The sequence below is a fragment of the Papaver somniferum genome, chromosome 5 (assembly GCF_003573695.1).
Source record: "Papaver somniferum cultivar HN1 chromosome 5, ASM357369v1, whole genome shotgun sequence".
Taxonomy (NCBI): Eukaryota; Viridiplantae; Streptophyta; class Magnoliopsida; order Ranunculales; family Papaveraceae; genus Papaver; species Papaver somniferum.
In genome coordinates, this window is record NC_039362.1 from 43,426,760 (window position 1) to 43,450,002 (window position 23,243).

The 23,243-nt window shown below is 36.6% G+C and overlaps 2 protein-coding genes across 15 annotated transcripts; both read right to left on the reverse strand.

Moving 5' to 3' along the window:
* Positions 1–4,329: 4,329 nt before the first annotated feature.
* LOC113278992 (4-coumarate--CoA ligase-like 9) lies at positions 4,330–8,776 on the reverse strand. Its single transcript, XM_026527708.1, has 10 exons — positions 8,739–8,776; positions 7,536–8,430; positions 7,227–7,416; positions 6,968–7,113; positions 6,774–6,841; positions 6,476–6,578; positions 6,217–6,414; positions 5,995–6,134; positions 4,649–4,787; positions 4,330–4,491 (listed from the first exon to the last, which is right to left on the reverse strand). The coding sequence occupies exons 1-10, from the start codon at positions 8,774–8,776 to the stop codon at positions 4,330–4,332; spliced, it is 2,079 nt and encodes a 692-aa protein (XP_026383493.1).
* LOC113281475 (cyclin-dependent kinase G-2-like) lies at positions 8,642–15,869 on the reverse strand. Of its 14 annotated transcripts, XM_026530228.1 has the most exons (11): positions 13,461–15,235; positions 13,175–13,310; positions 13,010–13,098; positions 12,703–12,814; positions 12,393–12,499; positions 11,463–11,705; positions 10,362–11,252; positions 9,545–9,622; positions 9,378–9,452; positions 9,106–9,211; positions 8,642–8,808 (listed from the first exon to the last, which is right to left on the reverse strand). In XM_026530228.1, the coding sequence occupies exons 1-6, from the start codon at positions 15,233–15,235 to the stop codon at positions 11,591–11,593; spliced, it is 2,334 nt and encodes a 777-aa protein (XP_026386013.1). In that variant the 3' UTR covers positions 8,642–8,808; positions 9,106–9,211; positions 9,378–9,452; positions 9,545–9,622; positions 10,362–11,252; positions 11,463–11,590. The 14 variants fall into 14 exon arrangements, with proteins under 14 accessions (XP_026386013.1, XP_026386015.1, XP_026386012.1 ...); XM_026530230.1 differs by having other exon boundaries at positions 9,106–9,622; positions 10,362–10,471; positions 11,175–11,252; XM_026530227.1 differs by having other exon boundaries at positions 9,106–9,622; positions 10,362–10,891; positions 11,175–11,252.
* Positions 15,870–23,243: the final 7,374 nt, after the last annotated feature.

Genomic DNA, 23,243 nt, shown 5'->3' on the forward strand with positions numbered 1-23,243 from the left:
TACGGGTATGCGTACCTTAGTTACCGGATTTGAGTTTACAAACTCAGCAGAAATTTTCGGTTTGAAAACTTCTGTGGGTACGCGTACGGGTATGCATACCTAAGGTGACTGGTTTACTAGTTTGCAAACTACAAACTCAGCAGAAATTTTCGGTTGAAAACTTTCACTGGTACGCGTACGGGTACGCGTACCCAACCTGTCTCCTTCACCAATATCGTATGCACACATATGCACACACTTGGTTTCCGGCACATGGATTTATACACTAATGTGTGAACACACCATATATGCTTCTATCCATAGTTGGTAATCTAAACTCAATCATTGAAATATTCTTCTATAATATTATAACAATCATTATTCACGACTATCGTCATCAAAGCTATTTTTAAGATTGAAACTTCATCATGAATTTCATCACGGGTAAAGATGAAAGTGGTTAAAGCAAAATCTTACCAACACATATTTCGAGAAAAAGATAGGCGAGTAAACTCGGCTCGAAATAGCAAATGTGTATGTATGAAAACTATCATACTTATACGACTATTGTCTCAAGAGTAGGAGATAGAGTAGACTTTAGAGTGATAGATAATTTCAAGTCTCCACATACCTTTTTAGTCGGATGAAGTTCCACTGGTTCCTCGAGTAGTTCTTCGTCTTCGTAAGATGATCGCCATGGAGTCTGGAGCTCAACGACACTTAACTATCCTAGACCGAGACTTAGTCATAAGTAAACTAGAAATCAAGACATATAGTTTTGATCACTAATATTGACAAACATGCTTGAGATAGCAACGCATGCGAGTTCGACCGAGCAATGCTCTAGCAATCTCCCACTTTGTCAATTTTAGTGACAAAACTATCAATACATATGGATTACAAAATAGATAAAAATTTGTAGCTTCTCGTCCACATGCTTGATCTCCTTGGTGCTTCAACATTACTCGAAAACTTCGTCTTTTCCAAGTACTCCCATGATTCCACAGATGTTCAGTTCACCATCATAGTTGTTGAAGTTTCGTAGCCATAACAATGAGAAAACAAATGCTTTCGATCATTGTTATACAATGTCATAGTATTATTACACAGCATTAAAGTTCTTATATCACAACTTCGACAACAATATTATGGTGATATATATCACTCCCCCTTAGTCAATACTTCGACTCAACATAAAAACCACTCCCCCTTACATAATGATCCGAAAACCATATGTATTTGTAGTGTGAACTACATATTAATTCTCCCCTCTTTTGTTAATAAAATTGGCAAAGGTACGAAAACGAGATCCTAATGAAATTTTCATGGAGTCATAAAGCCGAAGCTAAATGCATTCATCACGGAGTTTATAAAGATACAAGATAACTCCTAAAATATTCCACAGCCGCAGTCCCCACAAAGATATGGAAATTAAGCGCAAGTTCAAAAGAACTCTCACCCATTTGATGTTATTCTCGAAAGAACAACAAGAGCGACCTTACTTTTACGAGAAAAGAAGGATTTCTTTGGACACCAAAACCCACAAAATGATTTTGTATCCAAAATACTCAAATAAACTAACCAAAAGAGAACCCATGATTAATTTAATCGGAATACACAACCAACATAACCACAAACGAATCTATGATTAGTCTAGTTGGAAATTCTCACATAAGAAGACTTATGGAGTCGCACAGTGTATACATAAAATATGGAACTGGAAAGATCAATACTGCGGAATATACAAGGATTCATTCTATTTTCCATTACTATTTGCACAATGACATACAATAGACATAATCCTCGTAAAACAAAAGATTTTAACCTATCTTCCATCAATAAATGACATAATAGGCTTAACTTTTGTTTGATAAAAGTTCATCGATCTTGTATCAATACATGCATATCGACATATAAACGAGATAAATTTTGACAACGTATGGGACAATAATAGTTCACGGACGCAAACACACATATCCCATAACATATTGCAATAAAACCATAAAGATTAATACTGCAAACACATCTTCCAAAACAACTTTAGAATCTAAATAAATAAATCTAAAAACATGAAGATGAAAATGTTGGACATAGCTATGTGTACTCACAATAATGGTTATTCCAAACCCTAGCTATCCTTCTTAAACAAAAACAAGAATAAAAATTCTCTTAAGAAGTTTTACTAGACAAATATATCAGTTTTCTTTGACTATTTCATACCTTTGAAAAGGTCCATCAAAGTAGGAGTCACTGATATCCTTGATCTTCTTGACCGTAGGGACACCATGTTCATAAGTTTGAACATTTGTTTTTCGGTCAACGATGCGAGCAAGATGCCTGGCTTTGAAGCAATCAAGGATGACCTTCTTCTGGTTCCTGATCAAGATGTTTTGATTATCGAGGATTTTTGCTTGTCCATCAATGAGTTGGTTTATCTGAAATTGAAGGTTAGCAAGCTCGTTCTTAACTTCATTCTGAACGAAGATTAAATCCTTGACAGATTCTCTTATCCAAGAGTTATACTCTTTTCTTTCAAGCATCTTTTTCAGTGTCAGATCTTGAGCTGAATCACATCCTTTGAAGTCTTCTTCCATCTTAATGTTTACTTCTTGTTGAGGTTCAACAGAGGTTCCCATAGACATCTTTTTCTGGGAATAGGATAAACACATACAAGGAATATATATGTTATCACCAAGGGTAGATACCCTTGATAGAAACCCAAGATTTTAAAGAAGACTTGGACGTTCGTGGACTCGAAACTATCAGAAGGTCAGAAAAAAAAATGAACTCAAGAAAATACATATTGTTTCTCAAAATGGCTCTTTTAAGCAAGACTCGATATCTGATAAGATAGAGCAAAAGAGTTACATTAGATACAGAGAGAAAAATCTTAACCTGTATAACAGACATCAAACCTACGGATGGTAATAAACAGAAGACTTGAGCATCTCACTTACAAACATCCTTGTATCTCTCAAGTTATACACGGGGATGAAAATACATATAGTTAAGTAGCAGGATGAGATATGATCTCACCATGAGTGTTGAGAGATGATTTGGGGGTGCCATCCGACAGTCTGACTTTTGTATTTCTTACCTCTCTTTGACTGTTTTCAAATTGATAGAAATTTCTTACAACCCTTTTAGAGAATCCATTAAATGGAATTTTTTGATAACTAAGTCTAGGACCTCTAGAAATTGGTTCCAGAGGATTTCCTGAGGAGAAATTAGGTGCAGCCCAAAAAAAATAATATTCTCATTGTCATGCCCAAGATAAATTTTTAGTTCCGTGACACCCATAATTATATGAAATTTTGAAAAATGTCTGCATGACTGGTTATGCATCCTAATTTTTCAGGGGTATAATTGGCAACGCAACTTGGATATAACATATCTAAAAAACTGCGCCTTGTAATTTTACAAACTTTATATCGTTGGAAATCTTTTAAAGAGAGCTACACAACGAGTACAAACAACAATATCAAATTTTCGTTTTTCACGAAAATATCGGAGGTGATCATCATCTTAGGAAACCATTTCGAAAACTGACTACATATTCGTTATGCAGACTCCAAAAAAGATGCATAACACAATATACATACACCACAAAAGATGCATAACACATTATGCAACCATATTTTTGTTCATGCATCTATTATTTTGGTTATGCAGCCACTAAAATGTTGTATACGCTTGATTCCAATAAAAAAACAGACGCAAAACGAATTATACAACCATTTTCTCGACTGTATAACAAGTTATGCATCTGCATAACAAATTATGCATCTATAACAAGTTATATAACTATTGTTTAGGTTGATTTTAGTGCGCACAAAAATAATTGATGCATAATGCGTTATACAACCATATTTACAGATGCATATCATGTTACGCATTCATTTTCTCGATGCATAAAAGATTATGCAACAAATTTCTCGATGAATAATGCATTATGCAGCCATATTTTTGGATGCATATCAGGTTATACATCCATCTTCTCAACTACATAACAAGTTATGCATCTATAACAAGTTATGTACCACTGTTTTGGTTGATTTTAGTGGATACAGAAAAAAATAGATGCACAATAGATTATGCAGCCATATTTTTGGATGCATATTAGGTTATGCATCCTTTTTATCGATGCATAAAAGATTATGCAATTCTTTGTGTACAACTATCAATCATCGATGTCCAAGACACGACATTTAATTTTATTCCTTGGTTCTTAAACTATCTAAACATATCTAGTGCATCAGCAACGCGGCCATTTTGAGAGAGTCCACATACCAGCGCACTACAGGAGCCCACATCCATATGAGCCATCTCTCTAAACACTTGCAACATTTCTCATGCACAACCACACTTCCCATACATGTCAATTAGTGCACTAACGACCCACTTGTCCACCCCAAGACCTTGCTTCATCTTCAAAGCTTCTGTATGCCCTATCATAGGAAGGACGCTAGAGATAGTATCTTGAATGCATCCTATGTAACAATTGCAGTGACTCTGAAGCCAATCCATTATAATTAAAACCCGCAATTAAACCATTCCATGTTATCAGATTAGGCTCAAACCCAGAATCCCTCATCTCATTAAACAACTCTTTTGCCTCATCCACGTATCCTTGCCGAGCAGAACCAACAACTTAAACACTCCAACTAACCACGTTTCTGTGACCCATTCTATCAAACAACATGTGAGCGTCCTTAATTTCACCACATTTCACATACATATCGATCAAAGAAGATTGAACAAATGAATCTGATTCAAACCCACAAACTTTAACTAAACTATGAATCTGTCTACCAAATTTTCAATGCAAACAATCTAGCACAAGCTTTTAGTGCTCTTAGAGTAACAACATTATCAGGTAAAATACCATGATTAAGCATTTGGCGAAAAAGCAAAAGGGCTTCACTGAAATGACGAGAGATCGAACAAGATGAAATCAGAGTTGAAAAGGATAATATGCCAGGATCAGTAATTGAATTTAAAAGATGGGTTGCATCAGAAACGAGATGATTTTTCGCGTAAAGTGAAAGAAGATAAGTGATGAGATAGGTATCGTTAGAATGTCCTGTTTTGAGAATTTGTCCATGGGTTTGTTCCATTCTAAAGAGAGAAATGGAGTTTGATTCACAGTAGAGAAGAAGAAAATAAATTGAAGAAGGAATCGTGAAGAAACATAATTTTATAAATTATGGGTTTGGGAGAAATTTTCACATCAAAATTGGATGCGTGCCTAAACTTTTACGCCCATAAATTTTATAGTGGAGAAAAGTATAAAAATGGATGTGAATGTAGTTTTCACCTAGCCAGAGAGAGTGGTTTTGATTTCATTTTTGTTTAGTATGCCAGTGGAACAAGTTCCATGAATTTTGAAGCATATACGGTAAAATGAAATTGAGTTGCCAAACAACCTAGACAACTAACAATAATCAGATTATTTGGTCCATTCCCCATACTGTGCTCAAACCTCAACAAAGATGGAAACAGAGCGGACATGGGCCCATGGCTGCATCACTTAGATCATGTTTGTTTTCTCCTGACTCACCTGACTTGTCTAGATCTGATTCATCTGGATCTGACTGAAATCACCTGACTCATCTGGATGTGACTCAATATGTTTGTTTTTTGAGTCAGATCTGACCCATCTGATTCAAAAACATGAGTTAGTGGTTTGTTCCCATGAGTCAGGAGTATTTTATTACCTGACTCAAACAGGTCCGAATCAGGGATTAGGTCTGACTCATATCACGAGTCAGATCTAACTCGGAAAAAAAAACAAATGGTCTGACATCTGACTCGAACCGAATCAGATCCAGACCCCGAGTCAGCAAAAAAACAAACATGCTCTTAATCTATACACGCAATTCTTAGATTTAGACTTAAAGGTTATGACTACATTTTCTTTGTCCTCCATTTATTATTTCACCAATCAGAAACCAACCTATTTAGAATTGCTTGTATTAGAACAAACAAACAAACAAAAAAAAGTAAAAAAATTACAACTTTGCAGCAGTTTTTGTATTAGTAGTCCTTGAAGATAGTGCAAGCTTGATCAACTCCTTCCTCAATATCTTCCCTGGAGCATTTCTAGGTATGCAATCAATGAATTTTACTTTCCTTATCTTCTTATACGGCGATACCTACATTCACCACATACCATTACATGAATGAAACCAATAAAAACAGCCACCTTGATCAATTATTCACCATAACTGCGATTACTTTTCTAGATAGCTGGTCATGGCCTGACATGTATTTAAGGCTCGTAGAAGGCCATTGACAGGCCAGGGTCACCAAAGCAAGATCATCCTCAAAACGTCTTGGAAAATGCTCAATCATCTGATTTTCTAAACTAGCTATGTATGTAAGGCTCTGTATTGTTGTAGCGGCAGGAACATAGCTAGTTTTACTTTGGTGAATCTGTGAGTATGAGAAGTTAAGTTTACAGATAAATCTGAAATTTAAGATCAATGTAAATTACCTGTTTGGCGATGAAATCCATGACCTGTGGCTCATCAATAGAACTATGAGGTCGCTTCACAAGAAATGCCATTGGCACATGACCAGCTTCTTCATTTGGATACCTGCAATTCCGGAAGTCTGTTACATTATACAATTTTAAAAGGTGATTCACATTCAGTCCGGGACTCATAATAATCTATAACTCACATCATGACCGATGCAAAGGCAATATATTTCAGATGTTGGTTAGTAGAACACGTAAATATAACTAGCTAAATTACTTGAAGTCAAGAATTAAGAAGGTATATGATGCTTACGGAATTACAGCAGCATCAAGAACATCTGGATGGGATTGCAGCAGTTCTTCCAATTCGGCGGGAGCAACCTAGAGAATACATGAACGCAGAGATAATATGGCACCTTAGAGACAAAAAGAAATATGAACTTATTCTCCAGATACTATCTGGAATGTTAAAATATTTTTGCAAAGATATAGTACCACTGTCAATACCTGATATCCCTTGTACTTGATCAATTCTTTTAACCTGTCTATAACATATAGGTAACCCTCATTGTCGATATAGCAGAGGTCGCCCGTCTTCAACCATCCATCCGTATCCAAAGTTGTCAAGGTTGCCTTTTCCTCGCCGACGTAGCCTACATACAAGAACCCCAAACAAAGAAGCTAAGCATCTACCAGAGCAACTTCTCTTAAAGATGTTAAGCTAGAAAATTCCAAGAAATTCAACTTTCTGTGCACTTCACAATACCTTTCATGATTGCTGCCTCTTTAACCCAAAGTTCCCCTTGTTTACAAGGAGGCAAAGCAGCGCCAGTCTCAGGATCAACAATCTTTGCTTGCATATTTGATGAAAGCCTGCCCGTTGACCCAATTCTACGACTCTCCTCCGCACCTAATGTCCTGAATACTCCACCAGTTGTTTCCGTCAGTCCATACGCCTTCATTCAACAACATGTATAAGCTAATAAGAGTGCAGTTATTGGTATACCCCCAATTCTCATTACTACCGTTGAACTTGAAATATTTTTATAATTTTCAGGGATAGCGTATTGTAAACCTGTGCCACGACTAGATTGGGATACCGGTCTCTAAACCTTGAAATGACCTCCACTAGCAGAGGAGCTCCACCACAAACAACTGTCGTCAACGATTTCATATCATGAACGTGGTCCATTCTTGGCCCCTTGCACATAGCCAATATAACAGGTGGTGCCACCGCCAAATTCGTAACCTTGTAATCCTCCACTATTTTCATCAACCTTCCAACCTCAAACCTCCTCTCTTGATTTATTACTACTAAAGTTTCACCCATTGCCGCTGCTTTTAGGATACAAACTAACCCATAGACATGAAACAATGGAACTGTAGACAGCACAACCACATCACTAGTACCCAAACCTCTATTTTTCAGTTGTGAACCATATATTCCAGCTGCTAGTGATGTAAAATTTCTATGACTCAACATTACACCCTTCACTCTGCCTGTAGTCCCTGAAGAATACAGAACCGCTGCAGTATCCAACTGATTCACCTTATCCACTAAATCAACCAATGTTCTCTCCTCTTCGGTCATCATGAGTTCAAAATCAGCCGAGTCGAGGAGAATTGTACCATGGTGAAGCACTGAAGGGAGTTTATGAGAAGTTTTCGACGTAGCAAAAGCAATTATAGGTTTGGAAAGGCTAATCAGATGAGAAATCTCAGAAATAGTACTCTTAGGATTAGAAGGAGAAATGGCAACTCCTATGGAAAGAAGAGAGAAATACAAAATGGGTATATGAAGTGATGTAGGGGAGAGAATGAAAGCAGTGTCTCCTTTAGATAAACCAACAACTGATTTCAGATGATGAGATAACGATTCAATCTTTTGAATCAAAACAGAATATGATATTCGAGTATTAGTTTCAGAATCAATTAACGCAGTTGTTGTTTCTGGAGAGGAATTAGAGATGCTGCGGAAAAGAGAGAAAACATAGTCATAGACTCATAGATAGAGAGAGATGAATTCACTGGTGGAAGTGGAACTATGGGTCTGAGACTATGATAGGTTATTGTTTCTGAACAGAATCCACTCTTGGGATCTATTTCCATTGCTTGAAAATCAATCTTTGCCATTAGAGAGACAGAGAGTTTGACAGGGTTTTGTTCGTAGACGATACTGTATTAAATATTGAACAATCACGGTCTGAGTAAGAGTTAAAAATGGGAATCTAACAACAAGAATTCTGAACTTGTTATGTTTGTTCTTTCTCTCAGTTACTTGGCTGAATTTGAATAATCACAGGGTGCCACTTGCATGACTCTAGTCTAGTATATACCGAGTGCACCAACTGCAAGGAAAGAAAAAAGAAATGACAGAAAATTAGAACACCTAAACACACGGAGTCTGCACTCATTTGTGAGCATGAAAATATACTCCAAAGTCCGAATCGTGACCGAGTGTGTGTTTTAAAATACAGCCTTTTCTTGAGGGGGTGAAAAGAACACACAAGTGTGAGCGTTCTCTTTTGATAGAGAAAAACACCATTCCTTTTGCGAGCATATATTCTTTGGATCAGGGAAAAGCTGATAGTAGATCGGTTTTGACAAAACTTCTCTCAAGTTGTGAATCAAATAAAAGTATTCACCTTTTTTTTAACAACTTGCTGACATCCATTTGGGATTACCCCCGATTCTGGGGTTTGAAAGCTTCCTCTTAAAACAAACACGACCAAAGATTTACACATCCTCAACCTAAAGAAAGCCCACCTTGTTGAAGATGAAAGACATTTAATATGCGCCTTATAAATCGAGGATCCAAAGAGGAGCAAATGCATGTTACAGACAAAATAATCGAATAATATTCACGTTATCGACATATTTCTGCGCAACTCCTCAACTATTTCAGTGTAGTGAATACCTTTCAAAAGCAAAAACTTGGAAATTATGAACGGACAACTAAACTCTCTCTGGTTATTCGCCAAGGGGGATTTCACTGCAGAACCGTGTCATAATCCTTCAATAGTTACTTAGCTAGATCTCTTCAGATGAAGCACAGTGGTTATGAAAAGATAAAATGATGCTTACAATAAGATATAACAATTGTTGCGCAGATATGACTATGCTCCAACCCAAGATGCTAACGTAACTGTAAATTTACTGATGCTGCCAGTGACATAAAAAATGGTCCATTATACATAGAGCACGGATGAACCAAATATGTATTCAGAATCTTAGGTATCAATACACACTGCACATTTATACAGTAAACATCCACAAACAGGATGTGGTACGTTATTAATCAACTAACTAGAACTGCAAAAACTATGTTAATGAATACGTAACTACATACTTTCGTATCATTGGTTTTTTTTAAATGAATATAAGTCATTGACTTAATAAGCACTCTGCCTCACTGCATAGATGTGACAGTTTCATAGCCTAGTTCATCATAGTGGCTTTCACAAGTTATTTTACAAATCAAACTAATTTCTGGATTACTAGTTCATAGTTTGCAATTGTAGTCAGATAGTATATATTCCATAAATATTTCTCATTAATCAACTTCACTGGCATCGAGTAATCCTATAATTAAAAAGTATACTACGTCAAAACAACATCAATCTTGTAGTCCCTCCGTTCCACAAAAATGGGTCTTTTCATTTTACAAGGTTTGCCTATACTTAAGCAAAATTTGAAAACTGAAACGATCTATTTCTGTGGGATGGAGGGAGTATTATCACGACTGACGTGTACAACATAAACCTAAACATAAGCCCTTCTGTATATTATTTTAAGTATTAAAAAGAAAGAAAATTGAGAATTGTAGATGTCAATACAGAACCCTTCATCCCTTCTTATATTAAACTTTGTATGGAACAATGAATTAAGGGTTGTATAGTACCTCTGATGAGCAAGACATGATGGAATAGATATCTGAAGCACCGAAAATACGACTGCAGTTCTACAGATTCTTGAATGATTGCTATTCTCCTCAATCTGCGTTGTTTGACACTGCAGTGGCATTTGCATACAAGTGTCATGTAATTACGGAGCCAGCAAAATGCTTCAAATTGGTCAAACTACGACATAAAAGCAATACATCCCACACCCCTTTACATCTTGAAATCTAAGCCAAGAATCTACCAAAACACGCTGGCAAGGATTTGCGTAAGACAAAAGAAAACAGAATCAAAAGAAGAATAAGGAGATCAGAGCACATATGTTATTGCTGATTGTAGTGATGCACACTTTGGTAAGCTTCTCTGACTACTCGAGGGAACCCAGATCAGTTTTTGAAGAGAAATGAAGGGGAAGCAAGGTAATGACCATAAGAAATCTCCCGCCAGATAGCTATTGAAGTTCAATACGGGATGACCAAAAAGCAGGTACTGCTATGAGTTCACGTTGGTGATCACCTTCAAATGCATTTACCTACATCTATGCCAGGACCACATCAAATTCTTACAAAAGGATAGTCACTATTGCCCTAGCGAAGTTGTAAACAGTTCCAATTCCCTCAAGTAAGAAACAAAATTAAAGCCTACACAAATTCAACCATCACGTCAACATTACTTGTAACAGAGCCTGTAAGCACCAAGCTAACATCATCAGAATACCAAGTGTTCAAAATATGTTTCTGAAGGTAGATAATCCTGACTGAAAAGCAAAACCCCAAATTTTGCTCTATATTCCACAACTATTTGGACATAATTACCTTTGAAGTGAAAACGTAATTCCATCAAACTTCTTCAGGTATGAAAACCAGAGGTCGCAGTCCCCAACTTCACATCAACTGTCTCTTGCAAACACAATGTAAAGGTTAAAAGAAACGGAACAGCAAACACATGATTTTTGTAACTAGATAAACCCAATTATAAAATGTTGTTTACAATGCCCCAAAGAGATATGTTACATGTTATCCAGCATTGTAACTAGATATATGTTATATGTTACAAAGTGCCAAACTATGCTGATTTTAGCAATGAAAGTCATTTAGCCACACCTTGACATCAAAAGAAACAGAGCGCATTAAAGTCATCAGGGCTCTGAGGAAAATGAATATCCTGCAACTCTAATCTCTCACTTCAAGCTGGATGGCACTGGAATCTGAAGCCCAGCTGTTGAGAACAATCATATTTGTCTATCCTGCCCAAACAAACCAGTGGTACCCAACTCCCTTTGTTTCAACTCCTTCCTTCGCTGCTCTTCTAATGGATCTGGACTCTTCATAACTCTTCGTAGCCGCCTACGACCATGCAAAAAAAAGTTTCAATTGGAAGGAACCTAAATCAGTATTTATTGCTAAAATTGATTGGCCACTAATGACTACCTGATGCATTATGGATGTCCCGAACAATATAAAAATATTGGTTATGTCCCAGATACTGGTATAAATAAATGTTTAACTTAGAATTTATAAACTTTTTGCTACACTTTTAAACTTTATATGAAGATGAATGCGAATGAGTTTCTCTCCTTCAATCCTAATTGTTCTCCAAATGGAATTGGAATCATCTAATTTTAGAGGTTCAACTAAATACATCTTACTATCTTGTAATTTCCTAGTGATCCAATAAAAATTTCAAATCATGTTCAAAGGGTAAAGAAACTAATTTGGGTGATTGTTTATAAACTAATGTTCTGTTTCTAAAACAATCACAATAGCGTGGCTTGTTAGCTTAGAATTTGAGGACTTTGGCTTGGATACCAATTATTGTGTGGAGAGTATGGTTTCTTTGTCTTTCAAACCTAATTATTTTCTCTAGGGGGATTATCTAATTTCAGGAATTCTTCTAGATACCTATCAATGCCTTGTAACTCCAAGTTTTAGGTAGAAATTTTCAAGTTACAAAAGAAAAGTCTCTCTTGCTTTGAACAAAGTAAAATAATTATCAGTCCTTTTATCTACACAAATCACTACCCTATAAAATACCTGTCTTGAGCATGTTGAGCAGGAAATGTTGGCATAAAGTCCTTTGATTTAGGTAAAGGAACTTCACGGAACCACTGGTGGTTAAGGGCATCTTCTGCTGTGATCCTCTGCATGACATGGTAGATACATTTGCTTAGCATCATTTTTTTTGGATAAGATATCTTGCTCAGCACCATTACCCTTAAAAACTAGAAAACTTAACTTGAGAGCAAGGATAGAACAGGATAACTTCCCAAAGTTAAACTTTGACATGTTGGGTTAGAGGTAAAAATATAATCATCTTAATATGCTGGAATTGTGAAGGAATTACCTTTTCTGGGTCATATGTGAGAAGTTTATTCAGTAAATCAAATCCAGAATCAGACAGGATTGGGGATCCAGTGAAAGATGTGGCTGGAAATTTCTTACGCAGTAGGTTGTACCTGAAATAATTAGGTCAGAGGTTACTAACAACATGAAACATTTATTGCCAAACTGAAAGAATGCCACCAAGGCAAACCAGAAGCCTGACCAGAATCACCTAAGCAGGAAGCCTGAGAAAACAATGATGAAAATAGAACTTAGTGGACGGCGTAATTGCAAGAAATTATTTAAAATAAAGAAAAGATAAGACTTACGGATGCTTAAGAAAGTTGACCTTCACCCCAGGTAATTTTGAAAAACCTGTCCAGATCGTCTCGTTCGGTGTGCCAAGAATCCGGAAAATCTGCAGGTCAGACGGAAAAAACCAGATGCATCAAGCCTGCAAGAACAACCAAAGAGACTTACGGCATGAAGATTACCTTGTCTAGTTGATCTACTTCAGTTTTCCCAGTAAAAAGTGGTTTTTTACCTAAGAACTCAGCCATAATGCAACCCAGGGACCACATGTCAATAGCTGTTGAGTATAATTTTGCTCCCAACAGAAGTTCAGGTGCCCTGCAAAGAGAATAAAATACAACATATTAAACTGAAATCCAAGATGGGATTGCATATAATGATACAACTACAAAAACATGAAAACCAATGAGGTAATATTTCACAATACCAGCATGAAGCAAGATGTACAAAACATAAATTGTTCCTCACCTGTACCATAAAGTAACTACCAAATGAGTGTAGGGCTTCAACGGACTCCCATATTGACGAGATAACCCAAAGTCACAGATCTTCAACTCACCACGGTTATTCAGAAGCAAATTAGATGTTTTTAAGTCCCTATGAAGCACCCAATTATCATGAAGATACTTAACACCCTCCAGTAATTGTAGCATCAGACATTTTACTTCACTCTGACTAAATGGCTGCTTCATAGATTCCATCAGCCCTTTGAGATCATGTTCCATATACTCCATCGCCATAAAAATACTATCAAGGTTGCTCCCTACGACAACTTCTTTGACATCGACAATTGACTCATGATGGAAAGACAAGAGAATGTTTATTTCCCTCAGAGAAGTTAAAGGAAAACCCTCTCTTTCTTTCTCCATTTTCACCTTCTTCAAAGCAACAATTTCACCCGTCTTCTTATCCTTCGCTCTATATACAACACCATAAGTGCCTTCATCTATCTTGTTAAGCCGCTCATATTCATCAACACTTCTACACCCCTGTAGCATGTTTATACTTCTGTGTGGAGGGGCTATTGGCTCTGGCGTTCGAGCAGAATCCCTAATTTCATCAGAATCCGAGTCTGAACGGTAGGCACTTCCATTTCTGTTCATATCCTCTTCGTCAACCTCCATATTATCAATTTTACCCGATTCTCTATCAGGGTACTCACCTTCACTGGCAGACCCAGTGTTGCGACCTCCGCCAGACTCTGATGATCTGACTCGGTTACCAACTGAGCCTTCTTTTCTGGGCTCATCAAGCTCAGGTGTAAATGCCTTCGTCTTCACTTTGCCATTGAACAACCTAGAAACTGAACTTTTCTTTCTTCTTTTAGACATGTCTTCATGGTCAGAACTTTCCCCAACATTACCAGGTGAATTACTCTCATCCGCCCAACGTGAAGCTGAGATGTTCAGTGTGGAAACATAATCATCTTCTTCCAACTTCCCTGGTTCTTGATCATTACTCCACTGATGCTCATGAGATGGTGAAGGGGATGATACTTCTGAAGATTCAGATACAGCAGACCTAGCAGAACTAGGAGCAATGGGAGGCTTGGCCAGTGAAGGCAGTGGACTGGGCAATCGGTTAGGTATAATAGGAGAAATCTGCACACCACCACCAATAACAACATTAGGTGACTGACGAAAAGATTTTGGCATTGGTGGAGGAGGAGGAAGCTTTGAGCTCAGTGAAACAGTAACCCGATCAGCAGATGTTTTGTTCCTTTCTTTCTCTTCCCGGTCCCACACAATTGGAGTAAACTTTCTCTTTACATCTACACCATTTTCAGGCTTCGAAACCTCATTATCCCTGCTAACCCGAGATTCTGAAACAATGTCCCCATCCTCAGATCCACTTCCGCTCGACAATTCACCGGGTTCTCTATCACCTGCTGTTCTAACAGAAACCTCAGCTCCTGCTCGCCTACCACCACTACCTGAGTTACTCATACTAGATGGAGAAGAAGAAGAACGATACACACCATTACTACCTACTTCTCTCTCTTTAATATCCTTCTGTCTAACTCTAAATCTCTCCCTATTATCCTCATCACCAGCATCCCTTTCTTTCTTCCTATCAAATTCTCCAGACCCCCTCATTCCTCGATCACCACTCCCACAATTGTTCCCAAATCGATCATATTCTTCCTTTAGATAATAAAAATCCCTCCTTTTGGTTACTTCAGCTTCAGATTCTCGTTCTTTCAAATCATTATCACGAAAACTCCCATTCCTTCCAGCAGCCATATATATCCGAACCACAAATACCAAATCTAAACCACCAAAACCCCTAATTCACCAAACTCTAAACACTATAAAAAAGAAAAGATAAAAAACCCTAAAACTCAATTCTAAAAGATCCAATAAAGAAACTGGGAAGCACACCACTCTTTTCAACTCGTAATCTTCTCAATTTCAAATTCCCAATCCCAAAAGAGAAGAAACCTAATATCTACCAATTTTCGAAGTGAGCTCAAAAAAAAAAAAAAAAACCTAAAATCAGTACGCACAGATCTGATAAAGAAATTGAGCAAACCCCACACTTTAATTAACTCGAAATTCTCGAACCCAACCCCCCAAAGGGCAAAATACCTTTTTTATATAAATTATAAACTCAAGAAAAACCTAATTTTCAAGATAGCAGTAGATCTGACAAAGGAAATTAAGCAAAACCTAATCTTTTTGAACGCGTAATCTTTTCAATTCCAAGTGTTGTAGTTTAATACCAAGATATTAATACAAAAAACCTAGAAATGAGAGATGTGGCTTACCAGAGAGTTTTTTTTCCGTGGCGCATGAGAAAAATTTCCCCCCCAAACAAACACTTGTTTAGTTTCTCTCTCGATAGGAAGGTCGCCGCCACAAAGGACTATTTTACCGAACTGATGTTTTGCGACTTCTATATATGTTTACTTTTATATACATAGGTTATCTAAACCGTAGAATTCTGAATCTTTTGTAGTTTGAGATCTGACGGTTTGTAATTAGGTAATTATTGATGTCCGGGAAATTTTAAATCGATTTATATTAATAAACCGGCTAAGTGATTAGGACTATATCATTAAGGGTCTGTTTGGGAGTTTGGAAACCGTATAACATATCCTATAATAGTTTATCTTAATTTAATTTATGATAACCTTGGTAATGGTTAGTTTTAATGGTGTTTGTCTAAAATTCTATCATATTTTAGGCTAGGATAACTTGTGTTTGTTTGACTCCAGAAATAGGTTAAAATAAATAATTATTTCTTAGACAACTATTTATTTTAAAGGGAAATAACTGTCTAACCTAGGTGAGGATGCATGTATCCCAGATATTTGGAAGAATATCATAACCTCACTTTTTTAACTTCCTAAAATCAAGGAAGGTTTAGTAATCCTTATCCAAGATTGGAATTGCAATAAGACAAACACATTTTAACGGTTTTTTAGTGGATAACCCAACCTAGGATGGGATATCCAGGGTACCAAACACGACCTAAAGGTTGTCCTAGGCAGGGATATGCCTCCAAAATCATTCCAAATCACCATCATGATAAAAGATACATAAAGAATAAAATTGAAAACTTGGAGAAAGATAGGACTCGCTCTTGTTGCCTCATTAAAAACCTTGTCAAGGAAAACTCATCGTGGTAAACCCTTGGCTAAGGAAAAGAGTGCAACGCGAAGATTCCATAAAGCTATAACAAAACTACCTAAAAAGATAAAATTACATTTATAATTCCTCCAATTCATTGAAAATCTTTGTTCTCCATCGGTACCAAATGAGTTGTCTTCTAATGCTGGCCGAATGTATGTCGCCACAAGAAAGTTGTGGAAGATGAGCGTCTTCACTCGTGATAATACTATCAATGTGTGGTCCTGATCCCTTCTATCAATAGCAAGACTAACAGAAGTGTCACGATGGCTTGTACAGGATAAGGAATTCGTCCTCTTGGCGATTGAAGATGCCATTTTAGGCTTTTCTGCAATCAAGAACTTATAAAATGAGAAATGTATCTCCGAAGAAATACAAGTAGAAGAGTCGCGGTTTATAAAACCGGACCAAGACAATACATAACCAATATTTATTTCAACATCATGTTGTTTCACAGGATCATTCATATTTTCTTGAAAGGAAGAATTATCAATGACTATGCTAAATACTATAATACTCACTAAACAATAAAGCATTAAGACTAAATAAAAATAAAAATAGCAGAAAACCTTGTACAAGAACACAAGATGATAAAATCCTTAACTATTGATTGTGTTTTATTAAGTAGATCTAAGATCCCTAGGCTAAATGACCAACTGATAATTTAACAACCTCCAACAATCTAGACAAACTCTCAATTTATGCCAATACAATACTCCTGATAACGTAGAAACCGGAAGTAACCAAACTAAGGCATGCAAATAGCAGAAACAAACTATTAAATTTAAGTATGGCCCCTAATCAAACTAAGATATAACAGAAAAATTATTGAATTTAAATAATGGCCTCTGTATAGCCTAAAATGTAATCATGTTCAACGTTTTTTTGCTAATGAACTTGAAATGGAGTCATCTTGTGCTTTAATCCTGACCACTTCTATGATGGCTGACTGGAAGAGAAAATTCCAAAAGAAATAAATAAAGAACCAACAAAAAGAAATTATAATAAAACTTGAAGAATAGCCGAGAAATTTAGAAAAGAAGAAAGAAGAAAAGTGATGGAGGCAACAAGTTTTTGGGTTTGTAGAGTCAGCGGAACAAGGTGTAGATCTGAGTTTTTGAAGAAAAAAAATAGATGTGATTACAACAAAGAGACTAAACTAAAATAAAGAGTCAACCAAACCAGATAACAAAAGATTTAAAAAACTTGTTAACAGACGAATTAAGACCCAAACACACTCTACAGTTAGCCAAAAGTCTGTAAAAAATGGGAGCAACATCAAAAGATATCCAGACCGAGGCAATAGAGAAAATAGATGACAAGCAAACAGATCTACACTAGGATTCACAATAGGAAATCTAAAAAAATCAAGAGCAAATAGCTTAACAAAAATTTTCTTTTAAAAAAAAATAAGTAGAATACTCGAGACTATCCTTAATTTACTCCATTATTATTACACTCACAGACCATATCATATTCACTAATCCTAAAGAAATTTTCATTCAATCAAGCTAACTAGTTGTTCAAATTAAAAACAGGAAACGATCAACACTCACGTTCTATAATTAACAAAACCCGAATCAAACCGAAACAAAAGAAAAAAAAATTCAAAAGAGGTAGTAGTTACTAGTACCCAACCCTATAACTAATGAATATGCAACAACTGATAAACTCGTTCCCATCTCTCCAATAAGATGTGTTATCACCGGTCAAGACCCCCAATTGCACAACAAAAGAAACATGAAAAGGAATTCTAAACTATTCCCCTATTTACTTCGAACCAATTTTTTTTTTGGTTCCATATTTTTCACGGAATCAGAGAGGCTGTAGGTTTTCAAACCAAAGGTAACACCCATAGTAGAATGAACTTCAAAGAAAGTATCTAATGATTCTTTAAATCACTCTGGTGTTTACTTTTATTAAAAAAAAAAAAAATCAAAACGAAAAAACAAGATCTATGTCTCCTTTAAGACCAAAATTCAACAAACCTTTATGCATCCATTGAAAAAAATAGACAACAATTTTTAGACTTGCTCTAATCTATCCCAAAAATGTTGCACTCCTTGGTCAACACCAAGATCAACTTTCAACACCCACTTACTCAAAAAATTAACTAACGACTTTAAATCATTAAAAGTTTCATTTTTACCGAACTTAACTTATAAAACTAGTTTAAGGTACCTTCAAAACAAAAACTCTATACCCATTTTTTAGAAAATTCCTCCTGATCCCAAATTTCAAACCCCATTTTAAGATTAATGAAATAAGGGATTTTCAAAGATTTATTACCGATTTTAAAATTAAAGCATCGACATGCTCAAGAACAACGACAACAAAGCCTAAATCAGATCTTAATTTCTATCCGATCAGACAACAAGTATCACATCCTTCTGGATTGATCTCGAATTAAAACAATCATAAAGAACAAACCAGAAAATTGGTGATTACTGTAAGAACAAAAACAACACATCCACCCAAAAAAATTAATTAAAGTTAGTCAAGCACGATTGATTTCTAGATTAAATACCAAAAGAAATGAAAATGGAAATAAAAGGGAAATCAAGGAAATCTACAAACAGATAAAAGGCCAACAAAGCAACTAAAAGCCCGGAATTGTTGTTGTACCATAACAAGCGTACCAACCAACAACCATATGGAGGAATCGTAAAAAAACAGAAAATAGAAGAACAACAGATCCATAGAAAGTCTTGGGTTTAAAAGAATCACAACCACTTTCTCTGCAGAAACTGAAGAAAACAAGACATCAAGAAAAGACAACCCCTAGAAATCAAAATTATTCTAAAAGAAATATCTAAAAACACATCCCATCTGTTTCTCATACTCAGATCCGTCCCTCTTAGTTCATGACTCCACTATCACCCAAAGCTTTGAGAAGATCTTACTCCATAAGGGAGAAAAAAATATCAGAAAAAATTTTGAAAGGAAAAAGAAGAAAAAACACTATTCGGGAGAATGAGAGAGAAAGAGAGTAAAATTGGAATTCAATTTTTAACCTTGATGTCCGGGATTGATGGGGGACGTGAACAATTTATTTTGACACAAAGAATTTTTTATTTTTATTTTTTTGTTTGTTTGAAAGAAACAGACATTTTATTGATATTAATTCTCAGCAAAGCTAAGACGTCGCATAATACAATTTGGTGGTTTATTATGACCCTATCATTTGTTTACAAAGTTTGAGACTTCACTTTGAGCCAAGTCATGTGCAGTTGAGTTGCATCTTTAGGAACAGCTGTAAAAGAGATTTCACACAATTCTTTGACGCGATCTCTAACCGAAAGAATGATTGATCGAATACACCAGGGTATATAATCTGTATTTCCTGCGATAGCATTTGGTATGTCAGTAGCATCGCCTTCCACTATAATCTTTGTGGCATGTAATCTGCTAGCTAATTGGAGGCCAAAACTATAAGGTTTTGCCTCAGCAATTGCAGAAAAAAGAGTATTAAAACAAATAGACCCGCTACCTATGTGGTGGCCAAATGAATCCGTAGATACAGATGCAACAGAACCCTTCCCATTTTTAAATGTAGCATCAACATTAACTTTGATTACAAGAGGATGCGTACATTCCCAAACAGTATTGGTAATGCTAACAATGTTAATATTATTGCAGTAGTTTAGCGCCTGATGAAGATCAAAAACCTGGAAATCTTGTAAAGCTCTAGTCATACATAGTTGTACTGATATTATTGTTGGCAATCTTGTGTGTAAACTGCAATAAAACAATCAAGAAGAAGATGAAAAGGATGCAAACCCAATTAGACAAACCAAAGTCGAGGCAAGGATTATATCCTCTAGCCTTAAGACAGATTCACCCCGCGCCGGTGCTTACGGACTATCGATGTCTGTCTCTCAGGATACAACGACTATCTTCTCGATGTAGTAGCACTCCAAACTTCGAGAAACGGTGAGCCAAACTTAAAGTGATGATCTCTCTCTTTAACAAAAACTAAATCGATGATTTTAGAATGCAGTAGGATAATCATTAGATTTCTAAAAATTCTAATCTAAATGTGCAGGGTATTTATAGATTACACTGGTACCTCTTCACTGAAGCATTGTGATGCTTCATGGAGTTTTTCAATGGTTGCTTATGAAAGGCTACGTCCTTTCATGTTTCTGGTAACAGTTCTTTTGGTTTCCAAATTGGAAATACCCTAACTGACTGGACCAAACTTTAATTGGGCCAAATCCAATTAACTTAAAACCCAACTTCATTAAGTACCAGACAAGGGATTTTTCCATTCATATGAAAATTATGTTTGATTTTCCAACAATCCCCCACATGAATGAAAATTCTTTGACTAACAATGCAAAGGAAAATGCAGACAGACACTAAAGAGAGTTCAAACGAAAATAAATTGCATGGGGATATGTAGCTTTCGCCTTGAACCTTCCTTAGTGAATAGCCATCGAGTTTACTACTGGGTCAGCATGCCTGAGGCTTTGAACTGTCAGTTTTTAAGTGTAAACCAAGGCAATAACTATCACACAATTTATTTCCTCACCAAGTTGGTTCTCATGGTTGTGTTTGTTTCGGCCCTGAATAATTCCCGAAATTCATGAAGCGCTTTTAGATGAACCAAGCCTATCAAAGGTTCTCACAGAAGCGGCCACACTTCTCACTTCATATAGGTGATTTCCTATTAAGAGTATCCTGCCATACCCTATTTGGAATTTCAAATCTTAGGAATCATTAAAAGCAATGCTTATCCTTAACTACGTGATATGCTGCATTGTTTCATCATAAGAATGGGTAGAAACATATCTAAAGTTATGTTCCTCAGTGCTTCACGTGTGAATCGTTCTTAATTTCTGTTGTCCCGTTAAACCTAGATCTTGGGATCTCCAGTTAACTAGGTTGGGTTTCCCTTAATACGATTCGGTAGATGTAGGCTTTAAGACCATTCCCCTCGATGATGCAATTATAAGCTCCCTCTAAAATCTGTATTCTTTGTCTACTTGATACAATTCTATAACATTATTCCTTTTAGATGCGCGCGCATTTGAGAGCAATTGCTTTATGATGCTATGTCGTCAATTAATATGTCAACACATACCATAATCTCAAACTATGTGTATTTCCCAAATAATTATACTGTTTGATCAGAACAATGTATATATATAACATGCATATACTTTGGCCATAAGTATACATTCAAGGAAATTTTGAAGTCTACGGATCCACGGTTAATCTCACTATCAACCTTTGTTTAGATAATTTCCTTGCTAACACACTCTTAATCCAACAAGCACATAGTTTCCCATTCGATGAATTCAATTCATCATTTTCTAAGATTCCACGTATCACTTTCCTAGATATATCGCATATATGGAGTACTAATTATCATACCCAATAATTTTCCTCACATTCTTGGATTCTAACCGGAATTTGTGTTTTAGTTATGTAAAATTACTCATCAATTTATCTAACTCATTTATTACATGCACCCACGCATGCCCGGTCTAGTACATATATCTCTTGTACTAGTTACGTCTTTTGAGCACCCCACATTTCCTCCAGTACCAAGAAATTCATCATTTACATCTATACCCATACCAAAGTTAGAACCTTTGAGATTTAATATCTCATTACAATGAGACGAGATATTTACCAACGAATGCCAGGAGAACTCTATGCCACTTCCAGTTTTGAAAGATAACCAGTTGTTGATGGTGGATTTTCATTTAAGGCTAAAATTGTAAAAGTCCAAAAAGTATGCGCTAACATCCTGCAAGGGATAAAGCCACTGATAAAGTGGAGAATACTTCTTCACTATAAATTTATAGCATTACCAATTAATGCATGACCAGCCTTGTATTTCCTGTACTGCTCCACTCTTATCATTGGTGTGACATGACGACCGAGTGTTGCTCTCAGCAGAGCAACACAAATCTCCAAACATTAAATAAGGAGGCACGTACGAAATACCCGTACAGGTTATAACTCTCGGAGTGTTATACTAGCCCGATTGAGCATCTGGACTGTCCATATCAGTCTCAGAAACAATCACGACCATCCAACTTCACCAGCATGATTGGATGGCTTAGATCGAATCCATAGCCCTCAAGCAGGTATTGGAATGTTCAACACCGGACCAATGCGGACCCCGCATGGTCGGTCTCCCCAAAAGGGTAGCATGGATTTCCAATTCGTCCATCCAAAGCAGCGTGGACGAGAAACCCTAAATTAGGGTTTGCAGCACATTACATGTGTCGCAAATCAGTCTCAACCATCCATCTTCGCAGGCATAGATGGAGGGTGTAGATATAGATTCAAAGGACCCAGAGCATGTCAACACAAACACCATGGGCCCGCCTACATACATGACAGATCGGACAGAACCAAACATGGATGGTCGTCCCAATTCGTGCGCCCAAACAAGGCATGACGCACGGCTGGCAAAACCCTAATTAGGGTTTTCGATCACGAGCGTCCATTTTCACCTGATCGAACGAAGGGTCTAGGAGTCGATTAAGCAGGTCCAGTGAGTATCAACACGATCAATGTGGGCCCACATATCTCCACACCCGATCGGCCAAGGCATATCATGCATGGTCGTCTCGATTCGCACACCAAAACTACGCGTGGT

Coding starts and splice junctions, on each gene's coding strand:
- LOC113278992 (XM_026527708.1), bottom strand. CDS start 8,776: ATGCAAGTGGCACCCTGTGATTATTCAAATTCAGCCAA. Junction 7,417..7,535: donor CCAATCTAGTCGTGGCACAG/GTTTACAATACG, acceptor TGTTGAATGAAG/GCGTATGGACTGACGGAAAC. Junction 4,788..5,994: donor ACAAAAACTGCTGCAAAGTT/GTAATTTTTTTA, acceptor AAAATTTGGTAG/ACAGATTCATAGTTTAGTTA.
- LOC113281475 (XM_026530231.1), bottom strand. CDS start 15,235: ATGGCTGCTGGAAGGAATGGGAGTTTTCGTGATAATGATTTGAAAGAA. Junction 13,099..13,174: donor AAGTAGATCAACTAGACAAG/GTAATCTTCATG, acceptor TCTGACCTGCAG/ATTTTCCGGATTCTTGGCAC. Junction 12,500..12,702: donor TCACATATGACCCAGAAAAG/GTAATTCCTTCA, acceptor CATGTCATGCAG/AGGATCACAGCAGAAGATGC.